We start from the raw sequence: 14,398 nt of genomic DNA, 5'->3' as shown, positions 1-14,398 counted from the left end.
GCTATTCATTTCTTTGTGTGGCTCTATAGGATGACTCTGGATTTGCTTATATATGACTTCTTGATCTCGATTCTTAATGAACAATATTTTATTCTTCATATCTTACATGTTATTTCTAATTTTTTGTTTGCAGTTAAGTTTCAAAGTTGAAATCTTATTTCAAAGTCCAACGGCTTTAATATGGGTTTATGGAAGACTTTCGAGATCATCAAAGGATTGGGGGCTCAATGTTTCTTGAACTTCTCCAAACTCTGACAATGCATCCTTGGAATGGCAAAGGATGCTTGCATATTATCATCCCACATTTCCCTAATTATTTTATATCGAAGCTTTGCAGAGCTGAAACTGTCCATTAACTTAACAGGTTTCCAAAATACTGAAAGTCTAGCCAACTTGTTTGATATAATGGCCTTCGAATTAGACGGTTGTATTTTAAGTTAGTATCATACTTGACACTGTTTGCAAGTCTATTGGGGTCATTATTCAAAGAGAGTTCTTTGTGATTCGGGTTTTGATCTTCATGTTAAAATCTTCATGTTAAAGTGGAAGCAATTCGATGCTTGCCTTCCAAAGTTTGTTGGGTTGATAAAGTACTTAGAGATTCTACCTATGGGAAGCCTGTCGGGTCAAAGGTCTTGGAATCAAAGTTTTGCAAGATTGAGATCTTATTCCTATTGGTGGAGGATTGTTGGCTGGGTCGGCGTCAGTGTGGCTCAGCTAACATAACATGAAAGATAAAGAAAAAGGCCAAAAAGTCAAAACAAAAAACAAAGAGAGGAGCCGTTCGTGGAGTGAAGAGTGTAGAGAGGAGGGAGGAGAGAGAAGAGAGAGAGAGAGAGTTTCCCAAGAAGAACACGAAAAAAGGAAAAGGGAAAGACAGAGAGAGAGCGGCCCCAGGAAGAACACACGAGAAGGAAAAAGGGAAAGCAAGTTTCCAAGTCCTGGATCGAAGGCCAACGTTGTCAAAATTAGCTCAATTTTCGATTTGTTGGTCGTTAAATCAAGACTACTAGTTGATCAGTTTTGCTCATTGAAAATCTTCTCTAGATTCTCTCTCGTTTTTTTTTTTAATTGCGATTAAGGTTTCTTGCTCTATTTGTATTGATCCATCTCCATAATGATGAATTACTATTGCAATGTTGATGTTATTATTCTTGGTAATTAGTGAAAGTTTTTGAGCAATTCATGGTTTTTTTCCCACAATTGAGTTTTCAATGTAAAAATCTTGGTATTATTGTTGCCTTGTTTCTTTAACATTTCAGCATTATATTTACTTATTTTGATATTTATTGTTGGAAAACACTGCTGTTTATTGCTAAGGTTAATTCCATTTTGGTCAATTTAGTTTTGGGAAGAAATTGATCATGGATTGAGTTAGTCCTTATTGAATCATTACCCAATTCTCCCCAATAACATCGTTGTTGGCACCGAAGTAGAAAAGTTTCTAGTGTTGAAAAACAAGGTCACTAGAGCCCAATTGATGTGCATTTGAGATTGTGCTTCTATTGGGATATTGAAGTTTGATTGATGTTGGTTTAGCTTTGTAACAAAGATTCAGCTCTAACAAAAGGAAAAAAAGACAGCCTATGAACTTTAGCCAAACGTGTAATGTCATCCATAAACTTTTCATTAATTTAATGTTCAATCTAATCCCTAAGATATATAAAAAAGTTCAATATTGTCTTTCATTAATTCAAATTTAATGAAATTTGTTGATGTGGTTTCCAAATCTATTATGATTTTGATCAATTTGATAACGAGAGCTCAATTTGATAACAAATGTATGAAAAAGGTGGCTACTATGGTTATAACTAAACCAAACACTCTGGTAATCCAACCCATTCCAAAATCACATTTATGATGAATGAGCCTAGGCAACAAGTTCCATTCAGGATATGGCACGATTCGATCTAGCTCGGCCAACCCATCAATCAAATGAGTCTGCCTTCACTCCTGTAATCTTGTTTCTATCTCTTATTCTCTCCTGCCCATTCCTTTTCTGCAATTTTCTCCGCATGATTTCGAACTCCAGTGGACTTTCTTACTCTCTCTCACTTTTCCTTTCTTTATCTCGCTCTTCAGCTCTATCCTCGCTCACTAGCCTAGAGCCTTCCTCTCAATCTTTCGAGCTCTATCCTTCACAAGCTCTCTTTTTGCTTGCATTTTCCATCGATGCTTTTGTACACTCCTCGTGATTTGTTCCAGCCCTAGCATTGCGTTTTTTAGGTGCTTGCAAAGCTTTTTAGTTATGGAAGTTGATGAAGGACTGCAACATGCTTCCATTTCGGCTTTAGTTCAATAAACCGATGGTTTCTCAGGTTCAACCCCCGGCTAACATTTGTTTGCAAGCTAATGGGCAATCGACTCAGTTGTTTTGACTCAATTTTGTGAAGTTTGCTCAATTTGCTAAATTTGAAAGGTTTGATGTCGGCAGCAATCCTCTTTTTGAAAGATATACTCTAGCTTTTGAAGATGCTCAGGTAAAGTTAGCTTCAAGTTTCTTCAAAGTTCATCACAAAGTTAGAATATAACTTTCATTTTGGTAAAAAAATTCAAATGGTGCTTGTTTTGACTGGCCTCTCTTGGTGATGACAGTTGCAGCACTCATTCTCCTGACCTTCATTGTAATCCTCTTCAGTTTTTAGTTTTTATGAGAGTGTTGCTATTTCGACTAAGAATAAGAATCACCCCAAGGCTTCAACTATTCTAACCTTCTTATTGCGGAAAACATTGTGTTACTTGCAATGACAACAAAATGAGGAGCGAGAATCTTTAATAGTGGATCGTTAGCTTCAAGTGGCCAACATCTATCAATCTCATGCTCTTTCAAATTTCTCAATTAAATGTAAGTACTCAAGAACAAGGCCTCCCATCAAAATCTTCTCGATCACGTCATCACTCACCTCAACCTGGCATATGGACAAAGATTTGAGCAAAGTTTAGTCAATCCTTGACCGTCTATCTTTGCTACCACTTGTCAAGAGGAAAAGTGCCAAAAAAAGTCCTAAACATATTATATTGGTACCAATTCAGTTTTAATTCTTTAAAATTAGACAAATTTAGTCCTAAACCTTCTCACATTAGTACCAATTCAATTCATCAGGCCAATTTAAACTAGAAATTGCAAAGATGGACATCGGTCGGCCGATCGATGCTAAGGAAGATAATTTTAATAATATTTTAATAATTTTTTTGAATTTATTGATTTCTTTTTCTTTCTTTTTTCCTTTCCCTTTTCTATTCGTTGATGGCCATTGCTAGCCACCGACCATAGCCATGGTCGGCAAGGGCAAGTGTCAGCCTTCACCAAATCTGGCCAGGTCGATTGAAGCATTTTGAGTAAGAAACTATGGACAATTACAAACTCATTTTATAGCATGCAATAAATTTTAGAAAATGACGATAAGCATGCCCAACTTATACAAATAAATAAACATCTATCTATAGCTTGATTTTCTAGGAAAGACAATTTTCATCACATTATTGTCTAAGATCAATGTGATACATGAGTAGTGGAAAACTGTCATTTATATGAGTCCCACAAGGGCATACAAATTGTTGTTTTAACTTGTGCTTTAGTTTAAGGAGAACAAGTTACATAGTTATTTTTGGAAAACATTCTTAGGACACGTTTGGTAACAATTCCATTCTCGAAAGTAATTTTTGATCAGAAATGATATTTTATGATTCTATTTTTGGGAGCAATTTCCGAGCAAAAGAACGCGTTTGGTAATCGTAAAAATTTTTATTCTTGGGATAAACATGTATTTGGTAGGATTCTTAAATTTTTTTAATACTTTTGTTATATTTTTTCTTTTTCTTTTTCCTTTTCTCTTCTTCTTCCTCCTTTTTTTGTGGCCAGTCACTAGCCACGACGATGGCTAGTGTCGTGGCTAGCAATTGGCTGGGCGAGGTTTGGCGAGCTCACCGAAGCATCACCAAGCCAAGGTAAGGGTCGGCGAGCTCGCTGGAGGCTTGCTTGGCCACTGTGAGGCTCGTCCTCGCCCTAATGGTGTGAGGTTGGGCTTGCCCTAGCTTTGCAAGGCTGAGCCTTGCCGTCCAGTAACGCTTCGGTGAGGTCGCCGGTCCTTGTTGGCCGATCATCGGCCATTGTTGGCCATGGCCAAAGCCGGCGAACGGCCAAAAGGAAGAAGAAAAAAAGGAAAGAGAAGAATAAAAAAGAAAAGATTAGGTTGATTCTAGGAATTGTTCCTGAGAACAAGAAGCAATTTTTTTTTTTTTCTTCTTGATTCTATTTCAAATCTATTCTCGAAAAAAAAAAAAATAGATGAAACAAAAAACTTGTTTTGTTCTCGGGAACAAAAAAACAAAGCAAAAAATTTATTCCCGGGATTATTATCAAACGAGCCTTTAATAAATATATATACTCTATTGTTTCTAATTAAATAATCTAAATAGAATATGAAAGATAGTTGATTAATAAAAGCCCTTATCCTTCTAACCGGAAGACTGCACTGATAACTAACCCTAATTTCAATCATCCCCATTAAAAGCATTCCAATATAGTCTTAGCCATTCCTTCCACTTTCCAATCCCATTAAGGTGGCACACCAATGCGTGAAGCCCATAGAGCGTGCAATCTAAAATAAATTAGGCATGAGGAACTAAATACCGAAATAGGCCAGAAACATCAAAGGGGTCAAGTAATTTTTTGCTTCGTGTAGTCTAAGTTCTTTTGTATAACTTTAATGTGATCACAAATACGGTTTATTTTTATTTTTCTTTTCCTAATGCATGGGAAAAAAAAATAAAGAAATGACAATTTATCATATCATAAAGTCGAAATATATTTTAGACTAATTAGGAAGGAAAGTAAAATTAGTCACAGCAGAGCAAAAACGGAGAGAAGGAGAGCGAGCCGAAGGTGGGATTTTCGGAGAGAAATAGAGTGAGAGAGGGAGAGAGAGAGAAGGGTGGAGAGACTGAGAGCAACCGAGAGAGAGAGAGAGAGAGAGAGAGAGAGAGAGTTTGAGAGCGAGGAGCCCTCCGGCAGTTCGGTCACGCCTGAAACCCGTCCGACGACTCCCGACCGCGCTCTTAAGCTCGCATCTCCCGTTCCCCGCGCTAAGTCTCCGGTAGGTCAAGTTCCTTTCTTTTTCTTTTTCTTTCCATTTTTCGTGGGACGAGCCGTTTTCCGAGCATCCTGGCTCGGAGGCGTGCGAGGCGACCAGACGTGGTCCGGTCTATCGAACTCGCCCTCCATTCACCGTCGCCGAGCCGGGTAGGGACTCTCAGCCGACGCCTCCTCTGTTCGTGCCCCTGTCTTGCCCCGTTCTGGGCTCGCCAGACCAGGCTTCGTCCTTGTCTGGTTCACGCGAGCACTGGCCCCCTTCGTCCGTGCGCCGCTGTTTGGGGTCGCTGTCTGTCAATCATTGCGAGTCCTGGCGCGAGTTGGTGGTCGGGTTTGCCTCCTTTTAGCCAGTGCGCTTCAAACGTTCGACGAAATGCCTGAACCAAACCCCCGCTCGGTTTAATCTCAACTGTCGAGTTATCCAAAGTGGGCAACATGAATACGTGCGGTGCGGTGTAAATCTGTCCTATGATCAGCAAGTACATTTTCGGTGAACTTCAACCGTGGTGGGTTCTCGTGTTCTGTTCGTTTGGAAGGAGGAATTGAGAGGCGACGGCAGATCGGGGGACGGCAGTAGAGAGAGAGAATGGCGGGGAAGTGGGCTTGGTTAGGATGTCGGTTAAATTTGGGTTTGGATTTTGGGCTGAATTAGAGTTTATTGGGCTTGGGTTTAAGCCAATATCGCAGCCCATATTGGGACCGGGCCCCAAGGCTCGGCCCGTAATCAAATTCACTCTGCTTCCTCAGTAGTCAAATTCTCTCCCGCCTGTTCTTCCTCTTCCGTAATCTTCTCTGCAAAATTATCAGGCTCCATTGCACTTGGTTACTCGCTCTTCTCTTCCATCAGGCTTTCTTCTAGGGCTTTCGGGCTCTAACCCTCCACCACTAGCTCTCCCTCTAAGTTCGCATTTGCCACCGGACGTTTTGGCTGCGTTTTTGGCTGCTCCCGGAGCTTTTTCAGCTATGGAGACCGACCAAGGGTCGCGGCACATGCTTCCCTTTCAGCTTCAGTTCGACAAGCCGCTGGCTTCTCAGGTTCGGCTCCCGTTTCATCCCTCTTTTGCGACCTGATAATGGGCGGGTCGATTCGATTGTTTTCCCATTCGGTTTTGTGTGAGGTTTTGGCTCGATTTCTTCCGATTGGCAGGTGAAGATGGCGGAGTGGAATCCGGAGAAGGATTTGTTGGCGATGGTCACGGAGGACTCGAAGGTGGTGCTTCATCGCTTCAATTGGCAGAGGCTGTGGACAATCTCTCCTGGTAATTGCTTTGACTCGAGAAAGTTCTCCTCTTTTTATTTTTTATTCAGCATGTTCGTTTCTTCAACGATGGCTTGGTGTGTGCCCTTTGAGTCGTTGGCCTTATTCTTCCCTTTGCTTTTCCTTAATTTTGCTACGAGCCTTTTCCCCAAATAAGTCACTTAAATTGCCAATCCAGTTCAAATTGGGTTTGATGGAGATTTGGTCAATATAGAGGTGAAGTGCTTGAAAGTCTAAATGAGGATGTGATGTCGAACAAAGGAGTTGGTGTTTTACATGAAAATGAAGAGTGAATGATGGTAATGGGAGGGAAAATGTGGATATGACGTAGTTGCAAATAAAGAATCCCAAGCTGATACTAGTTGAATAAAGCGATTTTTATTTACAGGCGCGACAGATTCCTATAAACTTCTAGATAATATTGGTGCCTTAGGAGATTTCCATAGCATAAGTGACAATCATCTAGACCAACCAGAAGGGTACCCGACTCCTGTACTGCCATCTTGTTGCCATTTTCACGCTACACCAGTCAAAGTGTTCATGAAGATAAAGAAGTCAAATTGGAGGGGATGTTGTTTATGCTAGATAGACTAGCTATGTCAGATGTAGAAATGCTAGATGCCCACTTGGAGTTGGCAGGTTTAACCCCTGCAAAGTAGCATCACAACGTCGTCAGGCAGCTATATAGTTTTCCTTCAATTTCTGTTGGTGACTCTCACGATGTAATATCACTTCCGGCTCTGCTTCTTCCTATTTCTTCTGCTGATTGAGCATAATATTATCTCTGGCTCCTCCTCTTCCTCTTCTTATACTGATTGAACGTTCCTTACAAGGAGAGATTTAGTATGGGCTGGAAAGTTTTTCACATTTTGTAATGCTAAAATTTAGAGTCTAGTATAGAAAGTTTCGCACATTTTGCATTACTTGAAGTTAATTTATCTTCTACTGATTACAAGGGGCATTTCGTTACATCATTTTAATTAATCAAGTTTGTTGTTGGGAATTTAACTTACTTGTGAATAGGATATATCTCAAGCTATGCTGCATACATGTATACATGGAGGGAGGAGTTGGAGAAAGCAAAGAGACTAGGAGGGTAGGGGAGCTGCATCCAAGTATGTTAAGTTCTTATATGACTTTATCTTTTGGTAATTCGAATTCATAAGAGCTTAGGATTAGATGCCTAGCCTTGGTGGTTTTTTTAATCTATTCTCACTTGAAAAATTTAGATAGGAGGTAACATTTGAATGCTTCATGCATCATATTGCCTTCTGGATATGAAAAACATGTTGTTGAGTGCTTCTTGACCTAATCCTTGAGAGGTTTCTGTTGAGATGTTAAGTTGTAGATGCTTGTACACTCGTGATCCTTCCTTGAAGTATGCTTTCATTGATCCACTCCACCTTGAGGTTCCAAAGTTGAGCAATAAGATTTGTTTTTGGACTGAGATAATGGATTGAAGGCTGCCAAAAAGACATAGATTCCCTAGCTTTAGATGATCTACTAGCCGAAAGAAATCCATGTCAAGCTACCAATATCCCTTTCGGATATACTATTACTGTTATGATGTTTGCATCACTTCCCAGATTTTGATTATCATTTTCTCGGTTTTTGTGTGTTCTCTGTCTTTCCTTTTTGTCTATTAATTTATGGTGAACAAATTATTCATCCTCTCTCTTTCTATTTTTTTTTTTTTTTGGTTGTTGTTGTTGTTTATGAAATCACTTTTCTTTGCACATTCCATCGTATGTTGTTATACTGGATTATCTTAATTATTCTAATGTACTCCAGGTAAATGTATAACATCATTATGCTGGCGTCCTGATGGCAAAGTTGTTGTCTTGGGACTAGAAGATGGTACAGTTTCACTGCATGATGTTGAAGTAAGTTTTCTATGTTATTACTTTAATGTTACCCTCACAACTTCTCAACTAGGAATCTTCCTGCAACAATCCCATATCATCAGAATGTGTTCTCCTCTAATCTCTCTTGCGAAAGATTCTGAATTGCTTAAAAGCTGCATGATGCATTGCAAACAGCAAGCTTGCTCAACAAACATATAGCTGCTAATAGAGATGGCAATCCATGTTTACGAGTCCTGTCTGCCAACGTCAAATTAACAGTGGACTGCTAGATAGGTCAATCTGAGCGTGAAAAGCTTAACAGATCTCATTAGAACACTCTTTTTGAACATGCCCTCTTTTTTATATAGGTCAACAAACGACAAGAGATGAATAACCCATTTAACTAATTAAAGTGAATGGTTCATTCCAATCCAAGCATTACCGACACAGCATTTATAACTTGTACAATACATGCAATATGCATATCTTTGTCAATGTCATATAATTTTTAAAAAGAATAGCCTTAAACTTACAAACTCCTTGGTTTAGATGATATCTTGTATCTTATATATATCCATTTAACTAATTAGATTGAATGGTTCATTCCAATCCAAACATGACCAAGACAGCATATAGAAGCAGTCATCCATGACATGCTCATTTTCATCAAATTAATAGTTTCTTTCTATTATTTAAAGTGACATATGTCCAGTTCAGTCATATTAGGAAGGTAATAGGTCGGGTGATTCCTAAATGACAGAATTTGTATGTGCCTCAATTATGCTTGTGGGTGGAAAAGTTCATAGATTACCGGTTATGTCATTAAGCTAGCTGTTTGGTCATGGGTACAATTGCTAAGAACTTGGCTGATGCTGCTGCCAAAAGGTTTCTTTAAGACGTCTACCCATTTACTAATCATTATCCACTTCATGGATTATGTTTTGCTCCTGAAGAACTTATTTTTACATATGAATGTTATCTTACCAATCTAGCCGTCTTTATGGAACCGTGGATATGCACTGTGCTGCTTTTTATATGCTAGTGCTTGCAGCAGTTATATGTACTGTGGTATATTTATTTCTAACTCGGTATAAATATTAAGCAGAATGGAAAACTGTTAAGAAGCTTGAAGTCTCATGCAGCAGCTGTGGTGTGTCTCAATTGGGAGGAGGATGCCCAAGTGAATAGAGTATGCATCTTTCAACTTAAGAAAGTTCATCTTACTTCTCGATCTTGACACTTGACAGACAATATTTTATTGTTCATACCTTTCATGTTCTATCTAATGCTTTGTTTGCAGTTAAGTAGTTATTTTAGTCTGGTTTACTAAAATATTTCTTTTTTCAAACTTAGAATCTTATTCAACAGCTTCAATATGTATCTATGGAAGGTTTTTTGAAAACTTATGTTTGGTGTCAGCTGTGAGTTGTTGATTTGCTGATTGTTGACTCCTTAACTTTAATCTCTTGTTATATTTATCTTCTTCTTCTTGTTTTTTTCCCCATTGGAATGATAATTATCCATTTTTTAATAGGACACTTCTGGCAACTCTTTGGCATTTGAAGATCGCACTACTCGTTTCTTCCCTCCAGCTCCGAGAGTTCCTCGCATGCCTGGACTAGTATCTGGAGAAACTGGTTTAATTGACGATGGTCAAGATTCATTTATAGAGCTCTCAAATTCTTCAAAGCAATGTTTCAATATCCTTTGCAGTGGAGATAAAGATGGGGTTTTGTGCTTCAGTATATTTGGTGTCTTTCCAATCGGAAATGTTGTAAGCCTCCTGTCTGTTCAGATCAAGTATTTAGCAGTATAGTCTATCAGATTCAGTCATGACTACTTTCCTTTCTCGCTTCCATAGAGCAGTCTTTCTTAATAAATGGATCTGATGGCAGAAATAAGTATTGCCTGAAAGTAATGGGCTGGTTAATTAAACAACTATACTAGGTGAAGTTATTCTTGTAAAACTTCTAGATTTCACTTCCATTGGTCACTTCAGAGATGACACCTCCGACTTCGATACAGCACAATTATCCAAAGCTTTTGTTGTTTGCCCTGAGTGCTCCTTCTGTCTATACTGCAGTTGAAGCACCTAAAGGAGAATTTGGGGTCTGTCTGGGTTAAGCCTGCTGTGCAGACTTTCTGCTGTTGTTTTAGACTCTTGAGTTTCTGCTCTTTTTTAGGGAGATTGAGAGAGCCTATACGACTGTTGGTTGGGGAAAGTGTTCTATGAGAGTGTATGCTTGTGTGTAGATAATTCTCTCTGTGGGTGTGCAGCTATTAGAAGATTTAGACTTTTGGGTACTCTGAACTTTCGTGCATGTTTGGGTTTAGTAGTGTTTCAACGTGAAAACATGATGAACTTCTCAACAGACATTTGATTAGTCTAGAAATGCATGCTGAAGAATTGTCCTAATCAGTATCATTCAGGTTCCTATCAGTTGTCTCTTTAGTTACATGGAGCCAGTCCTTATAGTTACAATTCCTTGTTGGGACTTTCCCAAATGTACTTCCTAGGGCCCACTGCCTTTCACCAGATCTATAAGTGTGGAGTATGGTTTCCTAATGGGAGGTTTTTCAGATCTATATACAAGTTTGTGAATTGTCAATGACGATTTGATCACAATTTCTTATCTTGGTTGACTACCTAAAGTCAAGTCCAAAATCATTTACCTAGAACAGGTAATTTTGTTAGATATTTTAGATGGAAAATTAAACATGTTTGATGGGAAATCACTTGTTATGAAAATTGATGTAGCTCATTTAGCTCATTGTTGAGCTTCTGGGTTGTCTTTATATATATATGTAGAACTGCTAATCTAAAAGATGCCAGTGGCAGGAATACTAAGTTTTTGTGGAACCACAATGTAGAACTGCTAATTTAAAGCCTTCCAAGTTGCATTGTGATGTAGATATTCTGTAGTCTGGTGTTGAGGTAATTGCATTTAAAAGCCTTCAGAAAATTCGAATCAGTACCTATACTGCACTTGTGCTGTTGCCCATGAAGTTTAAATTTTTTGCTGAAGTTGTTGCTTCTCTCTGTTTTCTAGTTCCATCATCGACCTGACCTAAAATTTAATGTTATGGTGCTTGGTTGATCTTTAAGTTGACCTCGTAGTAATAGCACAGTTCCACTCTCCACTAGTTATTTTAGTTTGGAAGCTTTTTAACTCTCTGTGTTGACTTTATTTGTATAGTTGCTTTGTTATATTGAGTTTGCTATTTTCAGTTCGATAATCAGTTGCTTATTGCTTCTTGCCGTGTGATTGCCATAATGCATGGGAATGTGCACCAGAATATACATGAATGTGATATTCCTATGACAACCAAGGACAGAGACACCGTTTGCCGACTTCTGAATGCGTCTGTGAGGAAGGTACACTGACTAACATAGTTGCCTCTCAAGAGCCTCCATGTTTCTTCAACTAATGGGTTAATGATAGGAGGCCTTTTTGCTCTGCTGGGACTAATTTTATTTTCCTTCCTAATTAGTCTTCCAATATATTGCAACTTCACGATATGTTAAATTGTCTTTTCTTTGGTTTTTCCCATGCATTAGGAAAAGAAAAATACAAAATAAACCTTAAGAGACACTTTTTGAACAATTGGTGATCAAGCTAAACTTAAAGTTAAACAAAGGAACCTAGACTAAATGAAACAAAAAATTACTGTGAATTGTGCATAGTTTCTTGCTCAAAATGCTTTGGTGACCAGCAAAGAATTTCATTCACTTTGTGACATTTAAGTTATAGTCATCAGATACATTGTCTTCTCATGAACACCTTATTGGAATTTGATAGAGAAACTATTGAGTAAAAGCTCAGTGGTAACTAAACATGTTTCTATAAAAATGTCAAACAGCCTGACACAGAAAATGTCAAAACAGCTTCGATAATATTTTATAGATGTAAGATGCAGAATTTTTGCTAAACTTCAAATGTACCTACTGTAAGTTTATTCCTGTGATTGGTTTAGTCCAGATATCATGTCGGATGTTTCACCAGAGCAAGCTAACTGCCATGTAATTGTTATCATTAGGTGGCTTTATCCAAGGATCTTTGTCATTTGATGGTTGCATGCTCAGGAGAACTTGTTGAAGACATTGTTGAATCAAGAGGGTGTCAAACAGTTGGAGATAGTATGCATGGCTTTCATTACTTAGTGCTTGATACTTCAATATTCCAAAAGAGGTAGAATTGCACTTGCATTTAGTGTTATTCATATTTTAGGTGAAACTTCTTCTCTCTCTCTCTCTCTCTCTCTCTCTCTCTTTTTTTTTTTTTTTAAGTTGCAGTAGTAATTGGACTCCGTATTATAATTATATTACAATTGTTCATGTGCACTGATACATGTTTCAGAGGTATCAATTTTGTCTGGTTTTACGGAAAGTAAAACTCATATTAACTCAGGATATTATCGTCAACCTTAAAACGAAACTGATGGTTAACATGGAGCAATTTTGAGGCATTTTTCTTGGAATTTAATCTACACTTTGCAAGAACTTTCCTTCTGATAATTTTAAATGCCCAAGTTGACTTTCAAGAGTCACCGTAAGCTGAACTACATGATGCCTCATACTTCGTAGCCTGAATGATTTTTTTCATGCTTGATAAGGTTTTCACCCGACCTTCAAGTATCATACCATCTTTCCGTAGAAACCTCTAGAAATCAACGTAGTTCGGATGTTGAAAGTGGTGGGACAAAATTGCAGGAGTTACTCTTACAAAATTTTGAACATCGTTGCATGATTCACAGAACATTTTTGTTCTCTACAATTAGAGGCCTGCCAAGTTTTCGATAACATTTTTTGTTTTCATTTTTATGGAAACTGTTTTCGATGTTTTATCACAGAAAACTTGTTTAATGGTGTATGTTGTAAGGATGAGAATTGTCAGAATTTGTTCTTGTTCCATCGCAATAAGAAAAGAGGCTTAGTTATTCCAAATCTCCATGTTTGCACGTGGCATGTGAACGCTGAAAAGTTGTCTTCAGTTTCTAATTTTGATTTTAATAATATTTTTCCTTTCAACTGTTTTCGAAGTGTTACCAAACACATTTTCTGGACCGTTTGCATTCTCAAATGAAATGAGAACAGATATCTGAGAATCTTTATCTGCTGAATGCCTCCTTAGATTCTCAATCTCTTCCTGTCTGCAGTAAAAATGAACTTCATCAAGTTGCTCAACAGGCGTCCAACATTGACGATTTACTTCATGTCGTCCGGACATCATTATCAGTCATGCACAAGCAGTGGGCTGATGCCATGAACATATTTCATGAGAAGTTTGATTTGTTAACAAGCCTTATTAATGATCATGGTTAGTGGTCCTGTTAATACAAAGCAGTAGATGGCTTTTCATCGTTCTTCATTTAACTGTTCTTGTTTGCTTATCTAGGTCTTGACTCTTCTCCTCAGGAGGAATTTTTGAGTCTTCTAGGTGGTGCTAGGACCAGTCCTGCAGTCCACCAGTTTCTTGTTAATTCTCTGGGTGAAGTGGTACGTTTGGTTTTTTTAAGTTCCGGTGTTGCTATAGGACTTCTGTTCTTTTTGGTTGGTTTTCATAATCTTAGTCTGCTAGTTTGTTCAATGATAGGGTATGAAGCGTGTATCAAAAGTTGTCTGTGGTGCTGGAAAAGAACTTCAGCTGGTTGTCCTCAATCATCTGCAGGTGCACGTTATTACCTTTGCATTTGGCCTTTCTCTCTGATAAATTATTGAGTTTTAAGCATTGCACAGAACAGTCTTAAATGGTGATCAGATAGATGTAGGAATTTGTTATAGTAAGTTATGCTTCACGCATTTTGAGACACACCATATCTTTCAGAATATCCTGATGTTGAATTCTTATATGAACCTATCATATGCAATGATATGGATTACCAACATTGAGTGGCTGGAAAGGGTGAGGTAAAATCTGATTTGATTCTGATTTAACAAGTTCGGCAATCTCTACTATAAGCGTATAATAAAAATTATAGGTCATAATCATTGGTTTGAATATGAACTTGATCTGAGTTTGGGCTTTCAGAATACTGTAAATGGAGGTATGGGTATGGAAATTTTTATGCATTTATGTTATAATTAACAGGTATAGAGATATGTTCTCTGTTTCAAAAGGAAAAAAACTTTATTGCCTGCTTCGATCTCAATATATATCCCTCATAATTGCAGGAGTCAATCTTTGTATCAATAAATCATATTCA

At 38.1% G+C, this 14,398-nt stretch overlaps 1 protein-coding gene across 8 annotated transcripts in view; it reads left to right on the top strand.

The window, feature by feature from the left end:
* The first annotated feature begins 4,939 nt into the window (after positions 1–4,939).
* The window catches only part of LOC104442430 (anaphase-promoting complex subunit 4), a 73,772-nt gene continuing 64,313 nt past the window's right edge, over positions 4,940–14,398 (top strand). For 2 of the 8 annotated variants that reach the window (XR_005551181.1, XM_039312647.1), the window contains exons 1-10: positions 5,447–6,127; positions 6,240–6,351; positions 8,142–8,233; positions 9,300–9,383; positions 9,729–9,968; positions 11,490–11,570; positions 12,233–12,384; positions 13,352–13,512; positions 13,591–13,691; positions 13,789–13,863. Coding sequence is in view for 6 of the 8 variants with exons in the window: in XM_039312647.1 (XP_039168581.1) it covers positions 6,056–6,127; positions 6,240–6,351; positions 8,142–8,233; positions 9,300–9,383; positions 9,729–9,968; positions 11,490–11,570; positions 12,233–12,384; positions 13,352–13,512; positions 13,591–13,691; positions 13,789–13,863 (1,170 nt within the window). In the remaining 2 variants the exon portion in view is untranslated. Of the gene's footprint in view, positions 5,097–5,446; positions 6,128–6,239; positions 6,352–8,141; positions 8,234–9,299; positions 9,384–9,728; positions 9,969–11,489; positions 11,571–12,232; positions 12,385–13,351; positions 13,513–13,590; positions 13,692–13,788; positions 13,864–14,398 lie in introns of those variants that run through there. The other 6 variants (XM_039312642.1, XM_039312643.1, XR_005551182.1 and 3 more) reach the window with 6 other exon arrangements.

Source organism: Eucalyptus grandis, chromosome 5, assembly GCF_016545825.1.
Source record: "Eucalyptus grandis isolate ANBG69807.140 chromosome 5, ASM1654582v1, whole genome shotgun sequence".
Lineage (NCBI taxonomy): Eukaryota > Viridiplantae > Streptophyta > Magnoliopsida > Myrtales > Myrtaceae > Eucalyptus > Eucalyptus grandis.
The sequence above is the reverse complement of the archived record's forward strand: the minus strand, read 5'-3'. Positions and strand labels throughout refer to the sequence as shown.